At 37.3% G+C, this 22949-nt stretch overlaps 1 protein-coding gene across 1 annotated transcript in view; it reads left to right on the top strand.

Moving 5' to 3' along the window:
• LOC134647861 (uncharacterized) overlaps positions 1-8587 on the top strand; it is a 45025-nt gene extending 36438 nt beyond the window's left edge. Inside the window, exons 3-6 of the mRNA XM_063502201.1 lie at positions 5042-5156; positions 5497-5654; positions 6110-6258; positions 6599-8587. Coding sequence (XP_063358271.1) covers positions 5042-5156; positions 5497-5654; positions 6110-6258; positions 6599-8446 — 2270 coding nt within the window. The 3' untranslated portion in view covers positions 8447-8587. The remainder of the gene's footprint in view (positions 1-5041; positions 5157-5496; positions 5655-6109; positions 6259-6598) is intronic.
• The last annotated feature ends 14362 nt before the right edge of the window (positions 8588-22949 follow it).

The following is a 22949-nucleotide window of genomic DNA, read 5'->3' as shown; positions in this document are numbered from 1 at the left end:
TAGCGAAAACCGCTTTCCCAATGACTAAATAAATACGTCTAACAATATGAAATCACAGAGCACTATTGAGTTGGCAAAGCGTTCTATGTCACTCGATCGGAGTATTTATCGAAAGCTCGGAATGTGCGTCTGTTTTAGTTGCTATGGAAGAAGGCCATGGAGATATGACTTCGTTACACTTTAAAGAGATCTGTGGGCATAGACAATACGACAATCTTTCATAGAAAACGCCAGTCGAAACCACTTTTGAGTGTAATGAATCTAAGGTTTACGGACTTGAAAACACGAAAAGCAGCAGTCAAGTTACGTTCCGTTTTTATTCCCATTTGAATTTTTAAACATAATGGTAAGTATAATTTATTTCCTCGGGAGGATATGTACCTACAGACTGTATTGAGTTACTGAATACGTCAATATAAATCAGGATGGTTTGAATTAAAGTTAATTAATGAAGCTGGTTCCCGGAGGCGTCTGTTTAACAGCTAATACGGCGGAAACGGCGCCCCCGGCGATCTGCCTTCAAGGTGGCGTATTCCCATTTAAAAAAATATCTTGTTTTACTTTCGACAAGATATTCCTTCGTATTACTTTAATGTGCTTTAATTATCTGAATACTTCTTCGACGGATTTGGATTTGTGCTATTCTACTTTAACATTTCCTTTCTAACTAGCTTAATATACAAACTACCTATAACGATATACTTATTATGAGTATCATTTAACCTCTCAGTTCCCAGTGGCTCCAATATGAGTCGGAATTGTATGGATTTGAGAGGTCCTGGGAAATGAGGGGTTAATATTTAAAAATATTCTAACTGAAATAAGAACACCAATAAATAAAAATATTATTACTGGTGCAATAAAGATTGTAATACTTACTTACCCAAACGACTGAATGTTTCATTTTCCTTCAACCTTTAAGCTGAATTCAATGAGTAGTTAATAAAAAGGTATTCTAGCTAGCTCTTCAGTGCGCTGAAGCCGTCGATCAGCGGGTTATCTCAGAGCGGTACGTCGTCGATTTACTCACTGAATAGCTCCGACGCTTGCGGTTGGCGCTCGTCTTACGATTAATTTGATGCCTATTCATCGCCGGCTCGTGGCTTCAGACTTGTCAATGTATTATCAATACCTACCTAGCTGTTAAGTCATAGCTACTTCTCTCTTGACTTGACATGCATGACACTAACGGTCTAGGTATATTGGCCCGTTCCAAAACATAAGTAATTTCACAAATCTGTTGAATCCGATTGACATGTTATCGCTTTTGGCCATCAGCCAGTAAGCTCTGGCCCCACAAGCTGTAGTTGGCATGGCAACAGTGAAATATTACCTGTATGTTTGCGATACTGACGACTCTATTAGTAATTTATGTTCAGCGATAGGATCAATTCGAACATAAACATGCAAACAACACGCAAACTACCTATTACTTGTAAAAGGTGTCCCGTAGTAGTTACTAGCGCTGCGCTAACTACCTACTGATTCGTGATATCATTAATTCACATCATACATCATATAAATGTAAAAAACGTAATAAACGTCATTAAGTAATTATTTTAATTAGAATGATGTCAATACAAACAGTCTGTTTCCAAAAGCCTAACTACGTAGTTGATTTAACCATAAACATAGAAATATTTGAAGAAAACCAACTTAAATTAATTTAAATATTAAAGCATTATTACTTGATACCATTTTCTCAATGTTGGAAAACATACATATGTTCAGTGTTTTACTGGTATTATATCTAAATAGTTTTGATTTCCCTAATATACCGATAAAAAAATCTCCTGTATTTCTTTTTATTTCATAAGTAAACACTACACTTTAGATTTCCACTTAACCTGCCATCGTAAATTCTCTTTACATGGCTCGTTGCAAAATCCATTACCACCACAAAAGTGCTCACGAACTAAATTCCCAATATGCATAAATATTGATACAAAAATTGGCGTAACGGCAATATCGTAGAATAAATATTGCCACGCGGGAGAGCCACGCCTACGAGGCTCAAACGCCGTTACTGGGCGCCTAGGGCTAAATTGCGCCTGTCTTTGAGCTTCGACCGTGGGAAAAACATAACATAATTAATATATTCCAATAAACGTCCCCACGTTTTGTAATTAGTAATGAAAAGTATATAATTACAAATTCCAGAATTAATACAAAATAATTGTCAATAGGTAAACTAAATATTTTGAATAAAACGTGGACTCAGTGTTAACGAGAGTACTCCTATAATTAGGTAGTTTAAAATACTCATGTAGATAAATACCCAAAAAATCACATATATACGAGTATTAATGCGATTGGTAAGAGCTTGACCAGTAAAGAGAGGCCCTAAAACTAGTTACGACGCTTTAAAATTGTGAAATAACTTGTAGCTTTATGAAATGAGCTCCAGGTATTGACACTTTTTTTTCAATATAATTTTTGTCTTGCTCGAATGGAATTGAACTGCACTGGAAACAGCCTTCAGCAGACGGAAGTTTCCAGGAATCATAAAAGTTTCAGCTACAGAAGCATTATGAAAATATTTGTCTGTTTTGTTAGAGATGTTCAACATTCGCTACGTCTTGCAACGGAAATACAATTTCTGGGTCAGCACGCTCTAGAGCGCTTCTGCATCTGCACTCCACTAAAGTAGACACTTTTGTTTATATTTCTTTCACAATCCTTCGCTTACTATAAATGAACCCTTAATCTGATACTAGACAAAAGTTAGCAATGTAATTTTTCTGATGCGTGTTGAGCACCATTACCAGGTACCTATTTCACTTTCGGCGCATGATGGTGTTGCCAGATAAGAAAGCAATTAATATCGTAAGTAGCGTGTGTTGGGACAGTTAAATGGCATCGCAAATATTGACTCGGCGGTCCCGGAGCCGCGCCGCGGGATGCCTGGCGCTCCGCCAACGCCGCTTGTGTATAACTACGCGCCGCACCGTTTCGACGGAGAAAACATCAAAACGTTCTGAAACTCCTAACATTTGTGTAATACAAAACTTTTTCCGACGCCTGAGTTTTACTAATGGTGTTAAAGTCAACGCAGAAGTGTTAAATTTCGCTAAGTAGCGCTTGGCATTAAGTTACAGAGTTAACATCTTAATGTGTGTTTAATACATAATATATCTAAGTAAAAATTCAGAAGAATTTTTATTAAGTAGGTATGCCGCGTCTCGCCCGGATGAAAAATTACTTTCAAATAAAAAGCGGTTTCCAGACGGATTATACCACAATGTGTTATTACAGTCCAAGTTAATCTCTTTTGTTATGAGTTCTGAAAGTATTAAGGGGATTTACTTCTTTCCTCTCAGGCAGCCGGTTCAATAAAGGCTCAATGGCTTCATTTACGCGGTGAAACACCAATGAACATCCCGATAGGTTTAACATTATCTACTTGTAGGTGCTAGATAATTAATTGAGCTTAACATACTAAGTCGAAAGGGAAGACTTACTTTCTAAGGTAATTTAAATAGTAGGTTTCACGACGGCAATATATCGTTTACTCCTTATAAGTGATTGGTTTAATTAAACTGATTTAAACTTTCATGATTTCACAATTGTGTAACACACTGGTTTGTACTTTCACGATTTTTTCAGATTATTAAATTGTAAAACGGGACTTAATCGCGTATTTAAGTTTTATTATTTAGGTAGGTACCTCAGACGTTTCGAGGACGGCGTTGCCCCCGTGGTCTCGGAAAAGACTCCTCCGAGTCCCGTTTTTCAATTTAATAACGTGCGTGTGTACATAATTAGTACTGAAAAGCTAACATGTTGATAAGGTTTTCATCCGTTTAACCGGAGAAGGTTTTTGCTTAGGAAGTAGAAACGTATGTACACACACGGCATTGCTTTGCGGGCGCGTCGTGCACCCGAATTAATGGCTTCAATTTGAATACGAGTACAGTACAGACTACTGCCGTCTTGACGCCTCGTGGCGGTGGTTAATGCAAATTTCCGTCTCGTGGCGGGAAATCTCTCCAACTATAGCATAGTGTTAGGGTTGGGTGACGCCAGAGTAACGTTAATCAGGCATTATGTACCTGGAAGCTGTCAGCGTGGCGCACCGCGTATTTGAATCTCTTTAGAATTGAGATTTATTGGTGGTATAGAAAATAGTAATTTAAACATTCGATGTACCTACAGTCAGCTGTAGAGGTAAGTGACCCCCACATAGAAACGCAGCTGACTGTCATAAAATGTATATTCTGTTATTATAATCTATGGTTCTAAAAATATGCAACGATTTTCCTTCCGTCGCTGTTATTTTCACGATAACAGCTCGTGATAAGTGGATCTAACAGCGTCCAAGTGCAATTGCAATGCGTTTTAAATGTAGGAATTGCAGTAAAATATTGTACTGTAAAGAAGTTTTATTTTTCTTGAAATAGTTTCAGTTTCTGTTTCTCTAAGGCTTTTTCTAGAACGAAATCATGAGAGAATTTGAATTGGACTTTAATACGTTCTTTATAAAATATGATATTCGAAAGGACACTATTTTCGGGTAATATTATATATAATACGTATTATATATTTAGCTAAAACCACTTGATTTACAAGTATTTTTCAAATGTACATAATATAAGTATATGTAGATCCCAAAGACGCCCTAACAGTGACTCCCAACACATCAATTTATGATACCATGCAAATGCGATCTCGTAAACTCGCAGTTATTGTTCGCGAACAAATTTAGATACTTCGCAAAACATATATAATGAAAGAGGTCGATTAAACTGAAACTGGGTAAATCTGGTTAAGACTCAGATCATAATTATTAAGACCATCATGCAGTTACGAGTATAATGGGGGTATAACAAAAAAAAATCGTTTAAATAAATCGTTTATTCAGATGAAATAAACCCTAGCATACATATTTTTTTTCTTCTGCCAAACTGCAGAAGAAGAAAAAACAACAACAACAACAACAAGTGGAGTTGTGTGTTTACAACTCCACTGTAAACGTTTGAGTCGCTGTTATGGATATATTATGGTATATAACGCGGTAAATTCAAAGAACTTTTTGTTACAGTGGACACAACAGCGCAGTACGACGCTGTGCGGGCTTATCTCAAGGAGCTGGACATCTCCAGCGCCGTCTGGGTCGGCCTTATCCGCAGTAATCCCGATGGAGACTTCACCTGGACGTAAGTTATCTTTTCTTTGTTCACTTTTCGTACTAGAGAAACTCTTAAGGAGATATGTATTTTTTTTTGCGCTTTTACTGGGAAAATCGAAATCGAATTCTCCCGGGGCTGAATTTGTATGGCGAAAACCGGGAATTCCCGGTTACAGGACTGATTTTGTATAGAAAACCTATACCTAGAGCAGACCTTATAATATCTATCTAGTCATTGTACAACAACAATTATTCATAATTACAATTTAATTCTATTTATGATGCTTTCTCAAAGCACGTACATATTTTTAAAGCATATGTAAAGTTGGTTTTCTTTAATGTATACGAAATCATGTAAAATACGGCAGGGACTACCGCGGCTTAAGCGGAGAAGGGTATTGGAGCTCAGCCCCTGACGCTCGCTCCGCCCCGCTGTGTGCGGCCGCAGACCCGGCAGCCGACTACCGCTGGGAGGCTCGAGCCTGCGGCGGGCCTACTGTGGCCTCCTTCATATGTGAACTACCTGGTGAGTAGACTACCGCAGAGGAGGGCATTCTCCGTAAGGTAGTGCTCTTCCCCCTTTCCGCGCGCATGAGCGACCGCAAACTCGGCGGAAAGATTGATGGCGGTGGGAGGCCCAAACCTGCTGCGGCTTTCCCTTCCCGTTGCCTATTTGTCTTTCTTAATATGTGGGCTTTCTGGTAAATCATTCAAAAGTCAGATAGGTAGTCATGAGAAACGTGAGCATCCACATAGAATTATCTACTCTATGTCTTAAAAATTTATATCGACATTTATTGTAGTGTTTCACCGTACTCGTTACTTCTCAATCTCGCATTGCCAATATTTTTAATTAAAAAAAAATCAGGAATTAATTTCAATATGAATACTTCTAGTTTAAATATAACAACTGTAGATGTATAATGTAAGGTAATACTTAATGTGTTTGGTCTTAGTTGAAAATAAATTATTTTTCACCAGTGCCTCAATGGGCGCTCGGCAAGGATGGTTGCATGGTGCGCGCGCTGCCAGCGCTGACTGCGCTGTACCTGCCAGAGAGCGCCGCCGTGCAGCTCACCGCCGACTGCGGGCTGGCCGGCGTGAAGCGAGTGCAATGTACTGGCAATGTGGTAAGTTCTATGTGAACGGTTTATCTTTTTAAGAGCGTGTCCTAATTGGTCCTTTTCCAGGCCGCACCAAACTACTAAGTTTTCCCAATAAATCCAGATATGTTCCAATTAATCTATCTTTGATGATTGGCGCTTTTGTGGTCGATAAATCGTACTATGCCTGGAAAAGGGCTAATGAACGGTAAGAATGGTTGCAATCTGCCAAAAATCTAGTGCGAAGCAGTCAGATAGCATGCAGTGACTAGATCATATTTCATTGGCTTGTTTTAAATACGAAGACTGGAAATTATGGTAAGCAATTTAGCCAAAACTTAAAAAAACATTTATTTATTTTAAACAGAAACGTGAGGAGCTGTTGAAAGAGCTATCCTGTAACGAAGAAGATGAACCCTCGACTACTCCGAGCCTGACATCAACCAGTACAATATGGTCGGCTACTGACACTACTCTCACTGATCAAGAAGTAACTACAGATGAACTATCAACATCTGATAATATTGTTACCGAAGAAAAGGAGATAAGTAATTCACCGCCACATATTACTGAAACTTCTACTCCATTCAGTTTACATTCACAACCAGAAATTTCCACACCAACAAAATTGAGTTTGAACATCCAAAATTATATTAGAATACCTCTAGATAAAGAATTTAATCTAGAACCGATTCATAGTAATGATATTCCACAACCAGAACACCAAGAAACTACTTTTGGTAAGGATCATCTTCATAATATCGAGAATAACAAGAGTTATCAACATCGGCTCTTACACGATGAGATGACGCGATTGGGCAATTCAGAAACTATATTTACACAGCCTACTGATCATTTTGTACCACCGCTTGTCATGGCAAAAGCAAGAATTAGCGATGATATGACTGTTTTATCTCTAGAAGAAAAGCATGCCCAACAAATAGCTGAACACCAGCGCCTATATAACCATAATAAGATAGTGGAGCATATCAGTGTCACACCTTCTCCAGATACCACCCCTAATGTAATATCAACTACTCTAATCCCAACGAACGTTATTACAGAACAAAAATCAACAGATACGCCAGTACTTATAGGCAGTGTGACAAAAGAAACAAAATCGAATGTTCCCAAAAAGTACTCAGAAAAACATGATAGTCTAAAGGTAAAGACATATAAACTACAAAAAACTGTAAAACTTGATAGTCTTTCCACATTACAACCATTAAAGTCAGAAAAGGTGACTGAAACAGCAATTACCAAATTACAAACAGATTCACACTCTGCTTCAGAAGAGGATCCAAGTATTGATCTCACTGTGATTATAAACGAACCGGGTGCCGGGAATGGTCAGCAAATATTTTATTCCAACCACACAAATACTTTAACTAGAACTGAACAGGTAGCCAGCATGACGAATTCAAGCACAAAACAACCTGTAATGAAATCCTCAACAACAGAAATGCCTATTTTAACAGCAAGTCCCGTTACTGAAAATGAGCCACAAGAACCGTCAAGTGTTACGCTCAACCACGAAATAATTAAAATAACACTAATCAATGATAACACGAGCGCTGAAAATTCATCTCCGATTGTATTTGAAGTTTCAACTTTAGTACCACTCTTCAATAATCAGTCTGCAAACTTTTCACCTTCATCGACACTATCAACAGTGTTTGGTAGCAATCATACGACGTCTCCAGCTGTTAGCAATAATTCTGCAACATCTACCACTGTTTTGACTATAAGTAATTCAAGCAGTACAACACAATCTTCTGTAGAAAATAATTCAGTCAGGAATTCTACCTCAGAGTTAACTACTGCTATTCACATGTTGACCAATAAAGACCAAAATGTTTCAGTGACCGAATCGCCAGTAACAACACCAGAATTGATAACAGGGACAGCCACTTTAGCCACAACAACGTTATTAGTAAATGAGAATGCCACCGAAGAAGTTACCAAAGCTGTCAATATGACTGCTGCTACGACTATGAACATAGAAGATTCGACACCAGCACAAATTGAGATATTTAACCACACTGATAATTTTGAAGGCCACGAGAACGAAGAGCATGATGGAGAAATCATAGATGATTATCAATCACCGTTACTTTCAGCTGCCAACGAGCCACTGCATCGACCGCGGTCCCGAAGACCCCTGCCTAACCCGAATCGGATGAAAACATTTAATCCATTCCGCATATTAGGTTAGGTTAGCAAACATGACTGTAATGACTGCCACAAAATGGAATTATACTGTGGATGAATGACGACTGAAGAAGTAAACACTCTGCATTTCATTCATAGAATTAGTATTCTAAAACTGTCACAAGAGAGTGATATGGTGCACTTAATTTAACCCGTGGAGCGCTCTAACAAGACACGTGTGCTAGTAACTAGTATAGGAGTTCCATACTACGGTAATTCTGGGGCGCTCCAGGGGTTAAAGCATGATGTTCTTCATTGCCGTTACATGTTAGACATACATATTGAAATAGGTATGTACTTGTTTATTTTATTACGAAGTAAAAAAAAAATCTTTAGATTAACTAATTAACTACATTCTGTTATTTCAATTAATAATGAAAATGATTAAAAAATCTAGCGTATATTATTGAAAAAAAAAACCGCCAAGTTTTTTTTGTTAGGTGTAACTAACAAATTGGAAATGATGATTAAGATAGGTTAGCTCGTTTTAACTTCGAACTAATTATAGCCGAAGGTATTAGTCAATTCTATTGATTTAAAATATAGCATAGCTATAATTTATAACTATAGCCATAGGGATCAGTCATAGTACTCGAATTCATTTATACCTAATGATACGTATCACACACAATTTTGAGATTGCCAAAATACACACACCCTTAATATTAGTATCTACCGTACATAAATCTTTAGATAGTGAGCAGGATTATTTTAATAAAAAACTATAATATAATTATAATTAAGAATAGCGAGCGGTGATCATGTTCATGTTATTGGTGGAACTCACAATCATATCATGTAGGTTAAGAATCTATATGTTTGATGAAATTATTTTTATGTAAAATCTTTTGGAGTTATAGATGTGCACAAGTGAATTAATTTATGAACACGGAGGCTGAAAGAGGTGTGCGGGGCTTAGATAACCTTTGCGGCGGGTGATTCTGATTCTTTAAGTGGGTAAATTATTCTATGGAGTCGAATATTTTCATACTTATGTGAACTCCGAAGTTTTTAACGACGTTGTTCATACTCAAATTCGAGTTACACGCCGCGAGGGCTCTGTATTTATCAAATGATATTTAGTTTAACAATGAATGTTATCTTTTGTGTTCAGATCTATTTGTCATGTATGTAGTAATTTTAGACTATTAAAATTTTACAATAAATATTAAGACTGTTATTTTTATTTAACACCATTGTCAAATCAATTCGGTACCTACCTAACTTTGATACCAAAACCGGTATTATTTGATCATGCTGTATATCTTAGTTGGACATTGATATTTTATAAAACAACGCCGTACTCCTCAGAGGAATGCCTTTGTATTGTAAGGTGCCTACCTAAAACAAACCCTTTCCACACTTAAGTTAATTCGAAGGTATGTTACGGTCGAGTTAGATGATATTTTATTTCAGTTCCTGCGAGCGGCGGCGCAACGCGAGTTCATAAGGTATCAGTAAGTTCGCGGTAAGTCGCAAGTTTCGGGACACTCCGCCGCAGTCAATATTGGCGGAGCACTCGCGCTCACGACATCTCACTCGAGAGTCAACTTCACCTCAAGCCACCCTGAAGGATGCACATTTTTCCTATGTATTTACCTACTATCGCAAATAAATACGAAAAGCATCTACCTCTAGGGTATAGGATAGGTATGTAGATGTAGTATATGGTTAGGAAAAAACTGTGGGCAATTCAATACTTAAATATACTTTTGCTGCCAAAAGTTGTAAGTAACTTGGCTACCGAGAAAACGCACACAATTCAAATTACAATTCTTCACGTCCACTGTCTTTGTAATGTTATCGCTTTACCTACGAGAATAAAGAATTAAAATAATAACAAAATTAACAGTTTTGAATGATTCACGGTTAGTTTCACTAGACATACTTACCCCGTTACCCGTGAACAAGATGCATGTAACTGCGTCGAAGTATCGGGAGCTCGAAAACAATACAAAAGGTAATGACGGTTCATATCCCGGTCGATATACCTATGTCCATTCCTATGTCTAATAACAGTAATAACAACATTAGTGCCTACCTACTTACCTACCAACCTACTTAACAACATAAATGCTTCAATACCCACTCCAAACGTAAAGCATTGTTCTATAGAGCGCTATCAAAAACATTTCCAGTCTTCATGCCTTCATTCAACTCATCAATGGATATATACGCGCGGGCTAACGAGGCAGGTACATGAAAAGCCCATAAAACCGGAGCCGGAAGCCCGCACTCGATGCAAGTGCGGTGTGGACTGCACTGAAGCAATCCAGGCGTTTGCTCTGAATAAACGAGTTAAATTTCACGAGAACCTGCAGCGTCATTATACAAAAAAACAATTCCATTGCAAATTTATGTATATGTATCACATTTTTTTAGACATATTAACTTGAAAGTAGACAGTAGTTCTTCTTCTCGAGTTACGACAGCTGTTTTTGCGATATAGCGTTATGGTTATAGCGTGATTCATACAAGCTACGAAATTCTCCGAGCCAAACAGGGACACGTAAAGGGTAAACTATGTACTTAACTAAAACTGATGGGTACCTAAACTTACAGTCTGAAAAAACGATATGCAGGACATGTGCAAGATAAATCTTTTTAGGGTTCCGTACCCGAAGAGTGAAAACGGGACCCTATTACTAAGACTTCGCTGTCCGTCCGTCCGTCTTTCACCAGGCTGTATCTCATGAATCGTGATAGCTAGACAGTTGAAATTTTCACGGATGATGTATTTTTGTTGCCGCTATAACAACAAATACTAAAAAACAGAATAAAATAAATATTTAAGGGTACAATAACCGTGACAAACCCATACAACAAACGTGATTTTTTTGCGGTTTTTATAGATAATGGTACGGAACCCTTCGTGCGCGAGTCCGACTCGCACTTGGCCGGTTTTTTACTAACCTTAAGACAAGATTTTCACTTATTGACAATAAATTGCCTGGTTTTATAATTAAGTACCGAGTCCATTATTATGGGGGTCAGTGGGGTGTTTTTAGGCTGCGCAATCAGGAATTGGCGGGACGCCATAAATGTCGTAGAATTGTAATAAAGTATAAAAACCCGTATACAAATTAGGTACATTATGTAGATTTCAAATGTGCCCTTAAATAAATAGTGATAATGTTTAGTGAGTTTTGAATTGTTTTTCCATTGTATTAATATCGTATAGCTTAAGACGTAGTCTGACAATAAGAGAAGATACCTTTGTTCATAGCGAACATTTGTAGATATTTAATGCATTTTTAGGATAGGAGAAGGATAGATGACATTGCCCTTAGGTATATTTAGCTCAAAATATCAGTGAGAAGGAAATCCGCCGAAGGTAAGTCAGTGGCATAAACAGAAATATGAAATAAACCGCACCTATAAAGAAATTAAGTTCCTTACACAAATAAGGACCTTTTAACACTGTTAATTAAATAATAATTAATGGTGTAGACTTGAAAACTGCAACTTGTAGCTTTGTGGAATTGGAAACGAGGCGTATTCTGATTATAATAAAAGGTTAAGACTTTGATCTAACCTGTTATTACAATCAGAATGCGCCTCCAACACTATGCTTGAAGCCAGTCCATATCGTGAGCTCGCTTAGTGTGAGTAATACTAGCTGAAGTAAGCTTAGCCCGACCCGCCACGCGAGGTCAAGGTTGTTCCGCAACTATTATATAAATTGATACACACGAGATTTGGCTGCAACCAACAACAACGCAGTCTGAACAATACTGCATTTACGAAATGATACAGAAGAGAGCGGAAATGGGTATTTATTTAGGTCATAAAATACATAAATGAACAATCTTTAATGGAGTAAACATTTTAATAATTTAACATTGCACTGGGTTTATATATAAAGAACTCGCTTCCTAACAACTTTACATTGTAAATATCCTGTGATTGACTGTAGTTTATTAACTGTAGTATTTTCTAATTAAACATAGGTAAGTAGGGTAATATCGTACAAAATAACATTACTTATAAAAATAAAAGATACTAAGACTAAGGGCCAGTTGCACCAACCACATTTGACAGACTGATCAACATCACTCGGCAGAGACTATGAAAATTCCCATACAATACAAATTTAGCGAACGCTTTAACGGTGACAGGCGGTTTGGCGCAACCGACCCTAAAAGTTACATAATTCGTAATCAAAGATCATCCACAAATACCTACTCACCTACACAAAATAGGAAACATTTACGAAAAACCGGCCAAGTGCGAGTCGGACTCGCGCACGGAGGGTTCCGCATCAACAAAAAATAGAGCAAAACAAGCAAAAAAACGGTCACCCATCCAAGTACTGACCCCGCCCGACGTTGCTTAACTTCGGTCAAAAATCTCGTTTGTTGTATGGGAGCCCCACTTAAATCTTTATTTTATTCTGTTTTTAGTATTTGTTGTTATAGCGGCAACAGAAATACATCATCTGCATATGAAAATTTCAACTATCTAGCTGTCACGGTTCGTGAGATACAGCCTGGTGACAGACGGACGGACAGCGGAGTCTTAGTAATAGGGTCCCGTTTTTACCCTTTGGGTACGGAACCCTAAAAACCTACAGTGGGAAGTACATTTATATGTGTATGTGAAAGACGAAGTGATGACATCAAAGAAGTGATGCCTGGACTAAAATCGGAAATGATGGCCCTAATGGGTCGCTTGGTTAGTTAGTCCACTTGGACACTCCGCTACTAAATAGGGCAGAGGTCACACGAGACCCGCCGTTCTCATCCATTATTCAGAATTTTGTCGTTCTTGCCGCCATGAGTATCCTACTCAATTTGTGTTAATGGAGATTAAGTGTTTATTGAAGTTTACCTCTCTCGGCGCGGCCGAATCGATGTTGTTTGTCATGTCGCAATTTGCGATGGTCGAGTCAGCCAAGATGCCCTTAAGGTCTCTGCCCACTACACCGTATCATACCATGACCGTGCTATGAACATACCAGGCACGAAATGTAACGCGACACGGACTACTATGCCCACTACACCGTGTCCACATTGTTTCATATCCGTATATAACAGGTTTAGTGCCCGTAGTAACCGTGTATCATCCCCATAGCATCCGCCTATAATCCCCGTGGCATCCGCGTTTCATCCCCTTAGTACCCGCGTTTTAATCTCGAGAGCCAGACTCGTCAGAAAGAGCCAGCGAATGGTTATCATACTGGCAAGAGCGAACAACAGATACGGCAACGCGTTTATAACGGGCTTAGAACGGTCACCATAGGCGGTAATAACCAGTATGTTCAACGTTTCGCCGCCTGCACGCACCGTTCTGGCAGCGTTGCGTGCCATGGCCGGAGCGTTTCGGCACGGGCAAAATATCCTCGCCGACAATTTTTGACGGTCCGTGCATGGCACGCTACGGGTATGGTCGGTGACGGAACGGGCTAGTGGGCATAGTCTCATACTTTTTAATACAAAGATATTTTTTTTTGCCTGACACGTTCATAGCACGGTCATGGTATGATACGGTGTAGTGGGCAGAGACCTTTAAACAGAAAGACTATGGTTGAGAAACTTTGTAGAAATCAAAGGAATACTTCAAACGGGCTGCTCGTGATTTGATATACTTTAAAAACGTAACATCAAAGGTGAGAAACTTCGCTCGCCTTGTTGAAGTTGTTTCGTGTTATCTTAGATTAAGTTTCATAGCGAAGTACGATTACTGTGTTTTGTGTTTGTACAAAATTTATCCAAAAAGTATTTTAATGTTGCTCTGTGTCTGGCGAGCAAAACAAAAATAATAAATTTAAATTAAGCGCCCGACTTCCATTTTCTCAGAAGCTTCGAGACTGTAAGCTTTTATAGGCATGTCTATTATTTTAGTTCCCGGAAACCACCGGTTCACTTTTCCTTAAATAAAAGGTTTTGATGGAAGAGCAACATAATTCGGTTAAATATATTCAAAATTTAATTTATGTAACAAAAAAGTACTTCCTAACTTAATAATACGCAGTACTTTTACGAACAATCAATCACTCAACGGATCTTCCTTTTACATAATAAGGTTTCAGGTTACTTTCCGTCCAAGTCATCTCGGATGTGGGTATATTTATTGTCAGTGCATTCAGTATGATGTCCTAAACACAAATATTTGAGCTAACGTGCGTGAAAACGATGGTGGTAGAATAACTATGACGTCATAAAGTCGGCGGTACATAGAAACACATTTTTCATTTAAACATACTATGTGGGGTATCAAATGAAAGAGCTTTGCGACTAGATTACAATAATATAGGTATATATATATATATATTTATATATATAACACACTATATAAATTTTACTTCACATTTGGATTAGCAAATTATTAGAAAATGTGCAATGATTTCACAATTAAGTGTTGATTTGGAACTGCTCTACATTGAAAACGACTGAATGAATTATTCCTAAATATACACCAATGACTCTTAGTGTCCTTTATATAATGTTTAATATTGTTGTGTGTTTTATTTATTTAAGTTAGTTATAAATATTTTAAATTGATATTGTATAATGTGATTGTGTGTGAAATGTATTGTACGCCTAAAAAATGTAGAGTCTGGTGAGACTACTAGAGTAGCAATTAATTTAAGCTTAATATGTAACCCTTTCTCAACATACATTAATAAATTTCATTTCATTTCATTTCAAAAATAATTAACCAATATATCAAAAAATAAGAGCAATAAGTACATCAATTAAAATCACAGTATAATTTTGTGTCACAGGTCACTACAAAAATAAATAAATAAAGAGCTATTATACGTAGTGGGGCCGTATACTCAAAAATATCAACTATAAAACGACGACGCATTTTCCTAGACCTCGTCAATTCTCGAAAAAGCTAAAACCTATAGTTATCGGCAATAAAGACGGCGCGGTAAGACTAATTGCAGCTTAAAGCCAATAGCTTTTCTGTGCTATTATTGGATCAAAACAAAGGGGCAGCTCGACTGTAGGTAGTATTTCAGAAGAACAATACAATTTTACTCTCGGTGCATTTGTGGCGGAAAACATTTCATATCCTAAAGCTTTAATGATCGGCATGATGATAACAAATTCTAAAGTTTAAGAATATAACTGGAGTAGATATTTTGTGTTGCAAAAATATCCACACATGTAAATACATAATACCAACTTTTGTAGATACCTACTTATTGACAGTTGTATCTCCATACATGTGCATAGAAATCGTTCTAAACTCGCTCAAAAACCTAATCAAAACAATAACACCTTACCTATATAATTTAGATTTTAAATGTCTCAGTTCCACACATCAGCCAACCAAACTTAACATAGCTGATGTTGTCGCCGCGAGGTGGCAGCACTTGATGACGTCGGTTGACGTCACATCCGAGCGAGCAGAGTGGGCCGACGGGTTCTCACGCCACCAAGTTGTGATGGAAGGGAGAAGACCGGCGCGCCTCACTTTTGTACTTGACTTCGAGCGAGAATGTTGTCTTGATAATTATTGATATTTATTGTACATTGTTGATCAAATTAATTATATTGGTTATTTATTACTACAACCCGTGGCTTTCATTTATACTACGACGCTATTTAATACCATAATGCAATGAAAAAAAAAACCGGCTAAGTGCGAGTCGGACTCGCGCACGGAGGGTTCCGCACCATCAACAAAAAATAGAGCAAAACAAGCAAAAAAACGGTCACCCATCCAAGTACTGACCCCGCCCGACGTTGCTTAACTTCGGTCAAAAATCACGTTTGTTGTATGGGAGCCCCACTTACATTTTTATTTTATTCTGTTTTTAGTATTTGTTGTTATAGCGGCAACAGAAATACATCATCTGTGAAAATTTCAACTGTCTAGCTATCACGGTTCGTGAGATACAGCCTGGTGACAGACGGACGGACGGACGGACGGACAGCGGAGTCTTAGTAATAGGGTCCCGTTTTTACCCTTTGGGTACGGAACCCTAAAAACTGAATTTCATTCGGCTAGATGTCGCTGATAATTGAGGTGTTTGCTTGGGGAACAGTGAAATTTGAGTAGAGATCTTCGATATGCACCGCACGATTCACTGCCTAACTCGTGACCCTTGAGTCGCACAAATCACTGCCCGTTATCTCTCCGGATTACAGCAGTAACGCTGTGTGTCAATTAATCCGGCGTGTTACATAACGCACTTGGACCCATTAGTTTTGACTTTCTTTTCAGGCTGTGACTGTGTACCTTCTTATTTAGATAAAGAAATAATTAGGTGTTTGTATATTAATGTACAGTCAGCAGCAGGATAGGTGTTAAGAATGTCCTGAAAACAACTTTGTAAGAATAAGGGCGTGTGTAGAACATTTTGGACCCTTTTCCGCCTTCTGCTGCATAATCGTCGCTACTCCATCAAATGGCCCCTCCAAAGAAGTAACTAGCCTCCACACTTGATGACGATGTTCGGTCGCTAATTCAAGAAAGCAACAGCAGTATAATACGTTGACGTTTAGTCAAATGTTTGATAAGCAAACAGTAAAGTTTGACACAGACAGTCGGCAGATTATGCAAATCACACGATTACCTGCCCAGCCTGCGACCCGCTCGAACACAAATCACTCCACGTTAGCCCTCCGGATTACTGCGGTAACGCTGTCGAGGATTAGCCGGGCTTCTTATAGACCTTATAGTGCCCGTTTTACTACCACAATTAGGCCCACTAGTCTATTTCAGATAATGACTTTCATTTTAGGATGTGACTTTGTACTGCTAGACTAAGGACTCATTTAGACGGTGCCAGAACTCGCATGCGAGTTTCATTCCATTGCGGTATTTGATCGGTCGACTTAATTGTTGTAACCTCAATGGTCCGCAATGTAACTAAAGTCGCATGCTAGTTCGCGCGCCTTCTAAATGAGCCTTTAACTCTAATATCTTTTGTTAGCGTAACAAGCTGCACTTAGTTAGTACTCACTGTTTTCCGTATTAACGCTGTAGCATTTTTGAAGGATTAGTTCGGGGGCGCCTGGCAGCCTGGCTGCGTTCTCTGTTCTTACGTACTCTACTGGTACAATTAGAACCACTGCTTAGCTGTGGATAACGACTCTCCTAATGGCACGGAGGTTTTTTGCATGGCTTCGTTTGTAAGGTACTCGAGAATGTATATATAGGTAGACCTTGCATAGATATAGTTATTAGTACATGTCGTATTTAGTTTAGCCTATTACAGTAATTGAACCCTACCCAGGTAATTGTCAATAATTCAAAATCAAAACTAAAATCATACGATGAAAAAATAGTTTTTTGGTTTTTGAATTATTATCTACCCCCCTATGAAAAAGAATCTCCGTTGGCTGCCTTCCTGGCACATTCGTGTGCCAACCCATCTACTGTAACTTTGACTTACCATAATACTTTTAAAATTATCAATAATTAACATAATATAAATCAGCTTCCTGCACCCAAACCATACCTTTAAGCAATTCGTAGCTGGCCCTAATAACTTTCTACCAACCGCCTCAGTTAAAAGGTAGACATAGTTTTACTCTTACAATTTATTTTGGAAAACTTTCCCGACTTAAATTTAGAAAACAAACTACACCTACTATGCGGGCATCCATGTTTCATGTGCTGCACGCCCGCCGACGGCCCGCTCGAGATACCTCGACTGCCGAGAATTTATCGAGTTGCGGAATGCAGCGCGTAAGTGCCCCAATAATTGGGTTGGCGGTGTCGAGCCACGAGCCGAGCCGGTGCAGCGGTATTGATCTAGCGTTTAGACTTCCGCAGGGTTCACATTCATTTAGCTTAGCGATTGGTTGGTTTCGGGGTTTTGTACATAGATGTAGCTTTATGAGTATGGTTTTTAATCCCCGACGCAAAAGGATGGGTGTTATAGGTTTGACCGCTATGAGTCTAGGTGTGTGTCACCGTAGCTCATAATTGCTGTCTTAAATCGGTTCATCCGATTTGGATACCGTTTTTTTAATATTTGAAAGCATATTTTCTAGCGGTGATTCGTAGACATCTTTTATCAAAATATACGTTTCATTGCGACAGGGTTTTTTTATTATTATTTTAGTATTATTTATCCTGCTTATAGAACAGTATCATAACTATTACCTATAATAACATCCCAAATTTTGCGCATGACTGCCGTTCCATGAATATTAATTCGAATAATATATGGGCATAAATGTAATATGGCTACATTTTGAATAAAAGCAATTGGTAAAATAAATCGATCATATTCATTAACACGGAGTTGATTTCTACCCTAAATATAAAATCTAACGAAATATATATAAAAACATGCACCAAATATTAAGACTTCCTTTCTATAGTAACAATTAAATTCAGGCAAATAAATCAGGATATGAAAATTTTAATTTCGACGATCCAATATACAAATCACATGGCTGAACAATTCATTATGTTCGTCAAGCGATTGTTTGTTCATTCAGTTGCCTCTACTTGACTTTCAGAGAGTTTCTGAATTGAAATTCTAATAAAATGCGAAGTCAGTCGGGCGGAAATTAAAAACAGAAAAAGGAGAGGAAAGATTTAATTAGCGGCGATCAACAGAGCGCCCTCTACCATCCGCAAAAATACAGTTAGTTATAGAAACGGCTATTCAACGTCAGCCTTGTTTTTTATCCTTCGTCGTTTTTAAAGCGGTTCTTAGCAATTTATTGGATATTCCTGACGAACAATAACCGTGGTCTTTTGAAGATATTATACTCCTTTCGATAAAAACTTCAATTAAGTAATCAGATTTTAAAATTATTTGCAAGAAAAGTGCATTGTTGTAGGCGCCATTGTTTATAACTTTTGACATTATCTACCATTCAAGTCCACGTTTTTAAGTGAGCTTAAGACTAAACTAAATCGCATCACATTACCGTAAACGCCAAGTCTCTTTCAAAGGCAATTCAAAAGATTATGTCATTTTATTTCATCCTTTGAAAAGGCTAGCGCGAAAGGGTAATAAATTGTCGTAAAAGAAGAGCCGGATCCAGCTTCAAAACGTTTAGCAAATTGTGGCATTGTAAATCATTCTTTGTTATTTTCTCAAAGACGGGATTGCTGGTAACGTTGTTATTTATAATTATCTATTTTAACTCAAATATGTTTGGATTTATTCAATGTAAATGTTTACAATCTATATGGTAAATAGGTCCGTTTAAATCTGGCTGTCTCGAAAGCCTATCACAATAAAGCCTGTGTAGTTAAATTTAAATCCTGTTTAGAGACCCTCGTCAGTGCTGTCTTGCTCCTTATTAGGGATATCAGTCTTCGGCCTCGCGTGCAAGAACAGAACTGATGTAATTATTTATGGGGATCCTAACTTGCTATTGTGTTTTAGAGACAAAAGATTAAATTATGTCAATAGATAATGGCGCAACTAAGGCGAACCGCAACTATCTTGTATAAATAAATAAATAAATAAATAATTAAATAAATAAATAAATAAATAAGTAAATAAATATTATAGGACATTATTACACAAATTGACTAAGCCCCACGGTAAGCTCAAGAAAGCTTGTGTTGTGGGTACTCAGACAACGATATATATAATATACAAATATTTAAATACATAGAAAACAACCGTGACTCAGGAACAAATAACGGATATATATGGGCTTAAACATACTTTTAGGATGCCTAAATAATAAAGCAAATTATCCCTATAATATTTATATATTTAATTGAAACAATTATTAAGTAAACAAGAAACTTTAGGTTGTCAGAATATGTTACAATATAAAACATTTTACTAAGGATTTTAAGAAAAAAAAAAACCAACGATACGATACGCTTCAAAGAATTAACACAACCCTGTTCCCTTGAGAATAACGCAAATAATTTTGCAAATTTAGAGAGAAAAATTAATAATATTTTTTGGTGTTTAATCTCACGGATAAACGATTTGTAACGTTATGTTACGTTAAAATGTATTTTGTATGTATAAGTACTTACCTACTTTTTATTCTTAGTATTAATTTGTCTGCAAGTATACACTCGTGTTTGTACTCACGATGGCTTATCTTTAGGTAATTAATAATACTGATCTACCTGTCTTTCGAAATCGAACTCAATATATCTATTTAAGATATTAAGTTTGCGACAATATATGATACAATACAATACAATACAAATACTCCTTATTGCACACCTCAATAAAAGAAGACAATACGAATAAAACAGAAATACAAACAGAGGTAAACAACAGGCGGTCTTATCGCTAAAAAGCGATCTCTTCCAGACAACCTTTGATGATGACTTTTTACAATAGACGGTCACTAGTCTTTTTCAAGCTTCTCTTTGAAAAATGATCTCGTTAAAAGTTCTTTAACTTGTCTCTTTACAAATGTCTACAACTCCCTGAAAAGTATTATAAATCTATTTTAGTTACGTAATTCTTTTGTAGAAATGCCGACTTATTCGGTTCGTGTGTAGTCTTCTCGGTGTGGATAGGATCCTTCAAAGTTTTTATCTTACTTGGAAGCAGAACGATTAGAAGTTTTAAGATTGATGAATCTCCTACTTGCCTTAAAAGTATTTTACTAAGACTTTTTTCAAGATAGCAGGGTTGAAATTTACTGACTAAAGTTTAATTACGGCATAATCTGAAGACCCTGTTCTTCATCTTTTAATAGGTTCCGTCGTAAAAGGCTTGTTTTGGTGTAATAGATAGGGTATTATGACGGAAAATGATGTGCTTACTCAGCTGATTTTTATGACGGTCGCCAGTAAACAAAAAAAAAGTCGATAAAGCCGATTATGTAAGTAAATATTATGAAAGGGGTTGCTGCTGTTCTGAAACTTTTAAAGCTTATATAAACCTACTATCTCTCGGAACTTAGTTGAAATGCTTGTATGTAGATATTATCGCTACTCGAACACAAAGTACTTAATTCTCAATTTGCAAGCCAAAGTTTGCCTTCGGTACACAGACGACAATAATTACCGAAGCAGCGCATATAATCGTAATATACAACTGCTATGCAAATTTTATGGTTTGCCCGCGTTACAAATGTGACCGCACTTCGACCCCAGCCTATTACGGATTACCTACATAATGTATGCGCACGACTATCGGTCCAGTCTGTAGGTGCGGTGGTTTGTAAGGGAGCGGGGGGAATTGGAGCCTACTAAGGAAAATTGTTAATAAAAACGACATATTATGTTTAAATTATAATATATTTCAAGTATGAACATAAACCTTGTTTATTTGAGTATCAGATTATCACGTTTTGAACCTGCTAAAGATATGCTTTTTGGAAAAACAAATCAAAATATAAAAAAAGTCATTCCCTCTCATTACCCCACACTTCGGAAAATGAGAGCCTAATAAATTTTCATAAGGGTAATGAGAGCCATAATTTAGAATCTTGCTGGATATGATTTTTACCATAACTAAATCAGCAAAACCTTACTCTGCTAATAAAGATAAATCTTTAGATCCTTAGATAGATCTTTAGATAGATCTTTAGATAAATCCTAGGCTTACCTCCATTTTGATAAATAATTACATAAATATTTTAATCAGCTTTCTATTAGAATCGATTGAATGGCACTTGATAGATGATTAATTTGTGTATGCAATTAATACAAACTTGTTCAACAATATCATATTTCCATGCTTATCTCGTCGCTGACAATTTGAACTTTTTTATAAGCACAGCTGCTCAATGCTGCACACCAACGAGTCGGCCGCGTTACACGAACATTCCCGAAGGTCGAAGAACACGCCCGAGTGGTCACTCGTGCGCCAATAGGGGTAGTTTTCGGTAAAATACCATCGCTCTCATTACCCGATGGCTCTCATTACCCCCCGTTCCTATACGTGGTCATGTACTTTTGGGGTCGGAAGAATAAAAATAATCCTTTTTATCCTTTTAAGTAGGTACCTTTGTATCATTTACTCAACTTCACTGGGAAATCTGTTTGCAATATATAGAAAACCAAAGAATATGTGTCGTGGTGGTAACTGTTCACCAGAACGCTATTCACCAAAGCTACATAACTTCACAATTAAGACCCAAAAGCACATGCCACTAGTTTGTAATTAAGTGCCTTCCCTTTGATACAGTTCAGTCATTTTGGGGAATTGCTTCAGCTCCAACGATGTCTTACGTAACGATAAACACACGTAAGTACATTACTTCAAGTCAATATAAAGAAGTAACGGACATGTATGTATTGTAATTGTGGGGAAATGTAACAGAAATGCTGTCAGTAGACACACGAATGGAAATAGATACCTTTATTTCAGCTAAGTAAAAAACATACTTTTTAATAACAATTTTTAAGGATATATACTATATTACTTTGAGCCATGAGCCAAAATACAAAAAACAATATAGCTAGGTAATATAACAAAAACAATACATCGCACAGCCAATCTAAATACAAATATTTTTTTTATTAAATAATATTTCCAATCAAATCATTGAAGAATCGACCTCCTTCATGCCACATTATGCTTTACAATTAATCTAGTACCTACTTACTACCTACTGATACGTCTAGTATTTATTTATACCGCTCGTACA

The sequence above is a fragment of the Cydia amplana genome, chromosome 5 (genome assembly GCF_948474715.1).
Source record: "Cydia amplana chromosome 5, ilCydAmpl1.1, whole genome shotgun sequence".
Taxonomy (NCBI): Eukaryota; Metazoa; Arthropoda; class Insecta; order Lepidoptera; family Tortricidae; genus Cydia; species Cydia amplana.
Note: the sequence above shows the minus strand (reverse complement) of the source record. Positions and strands in the feature narration are given on the sequence as shown.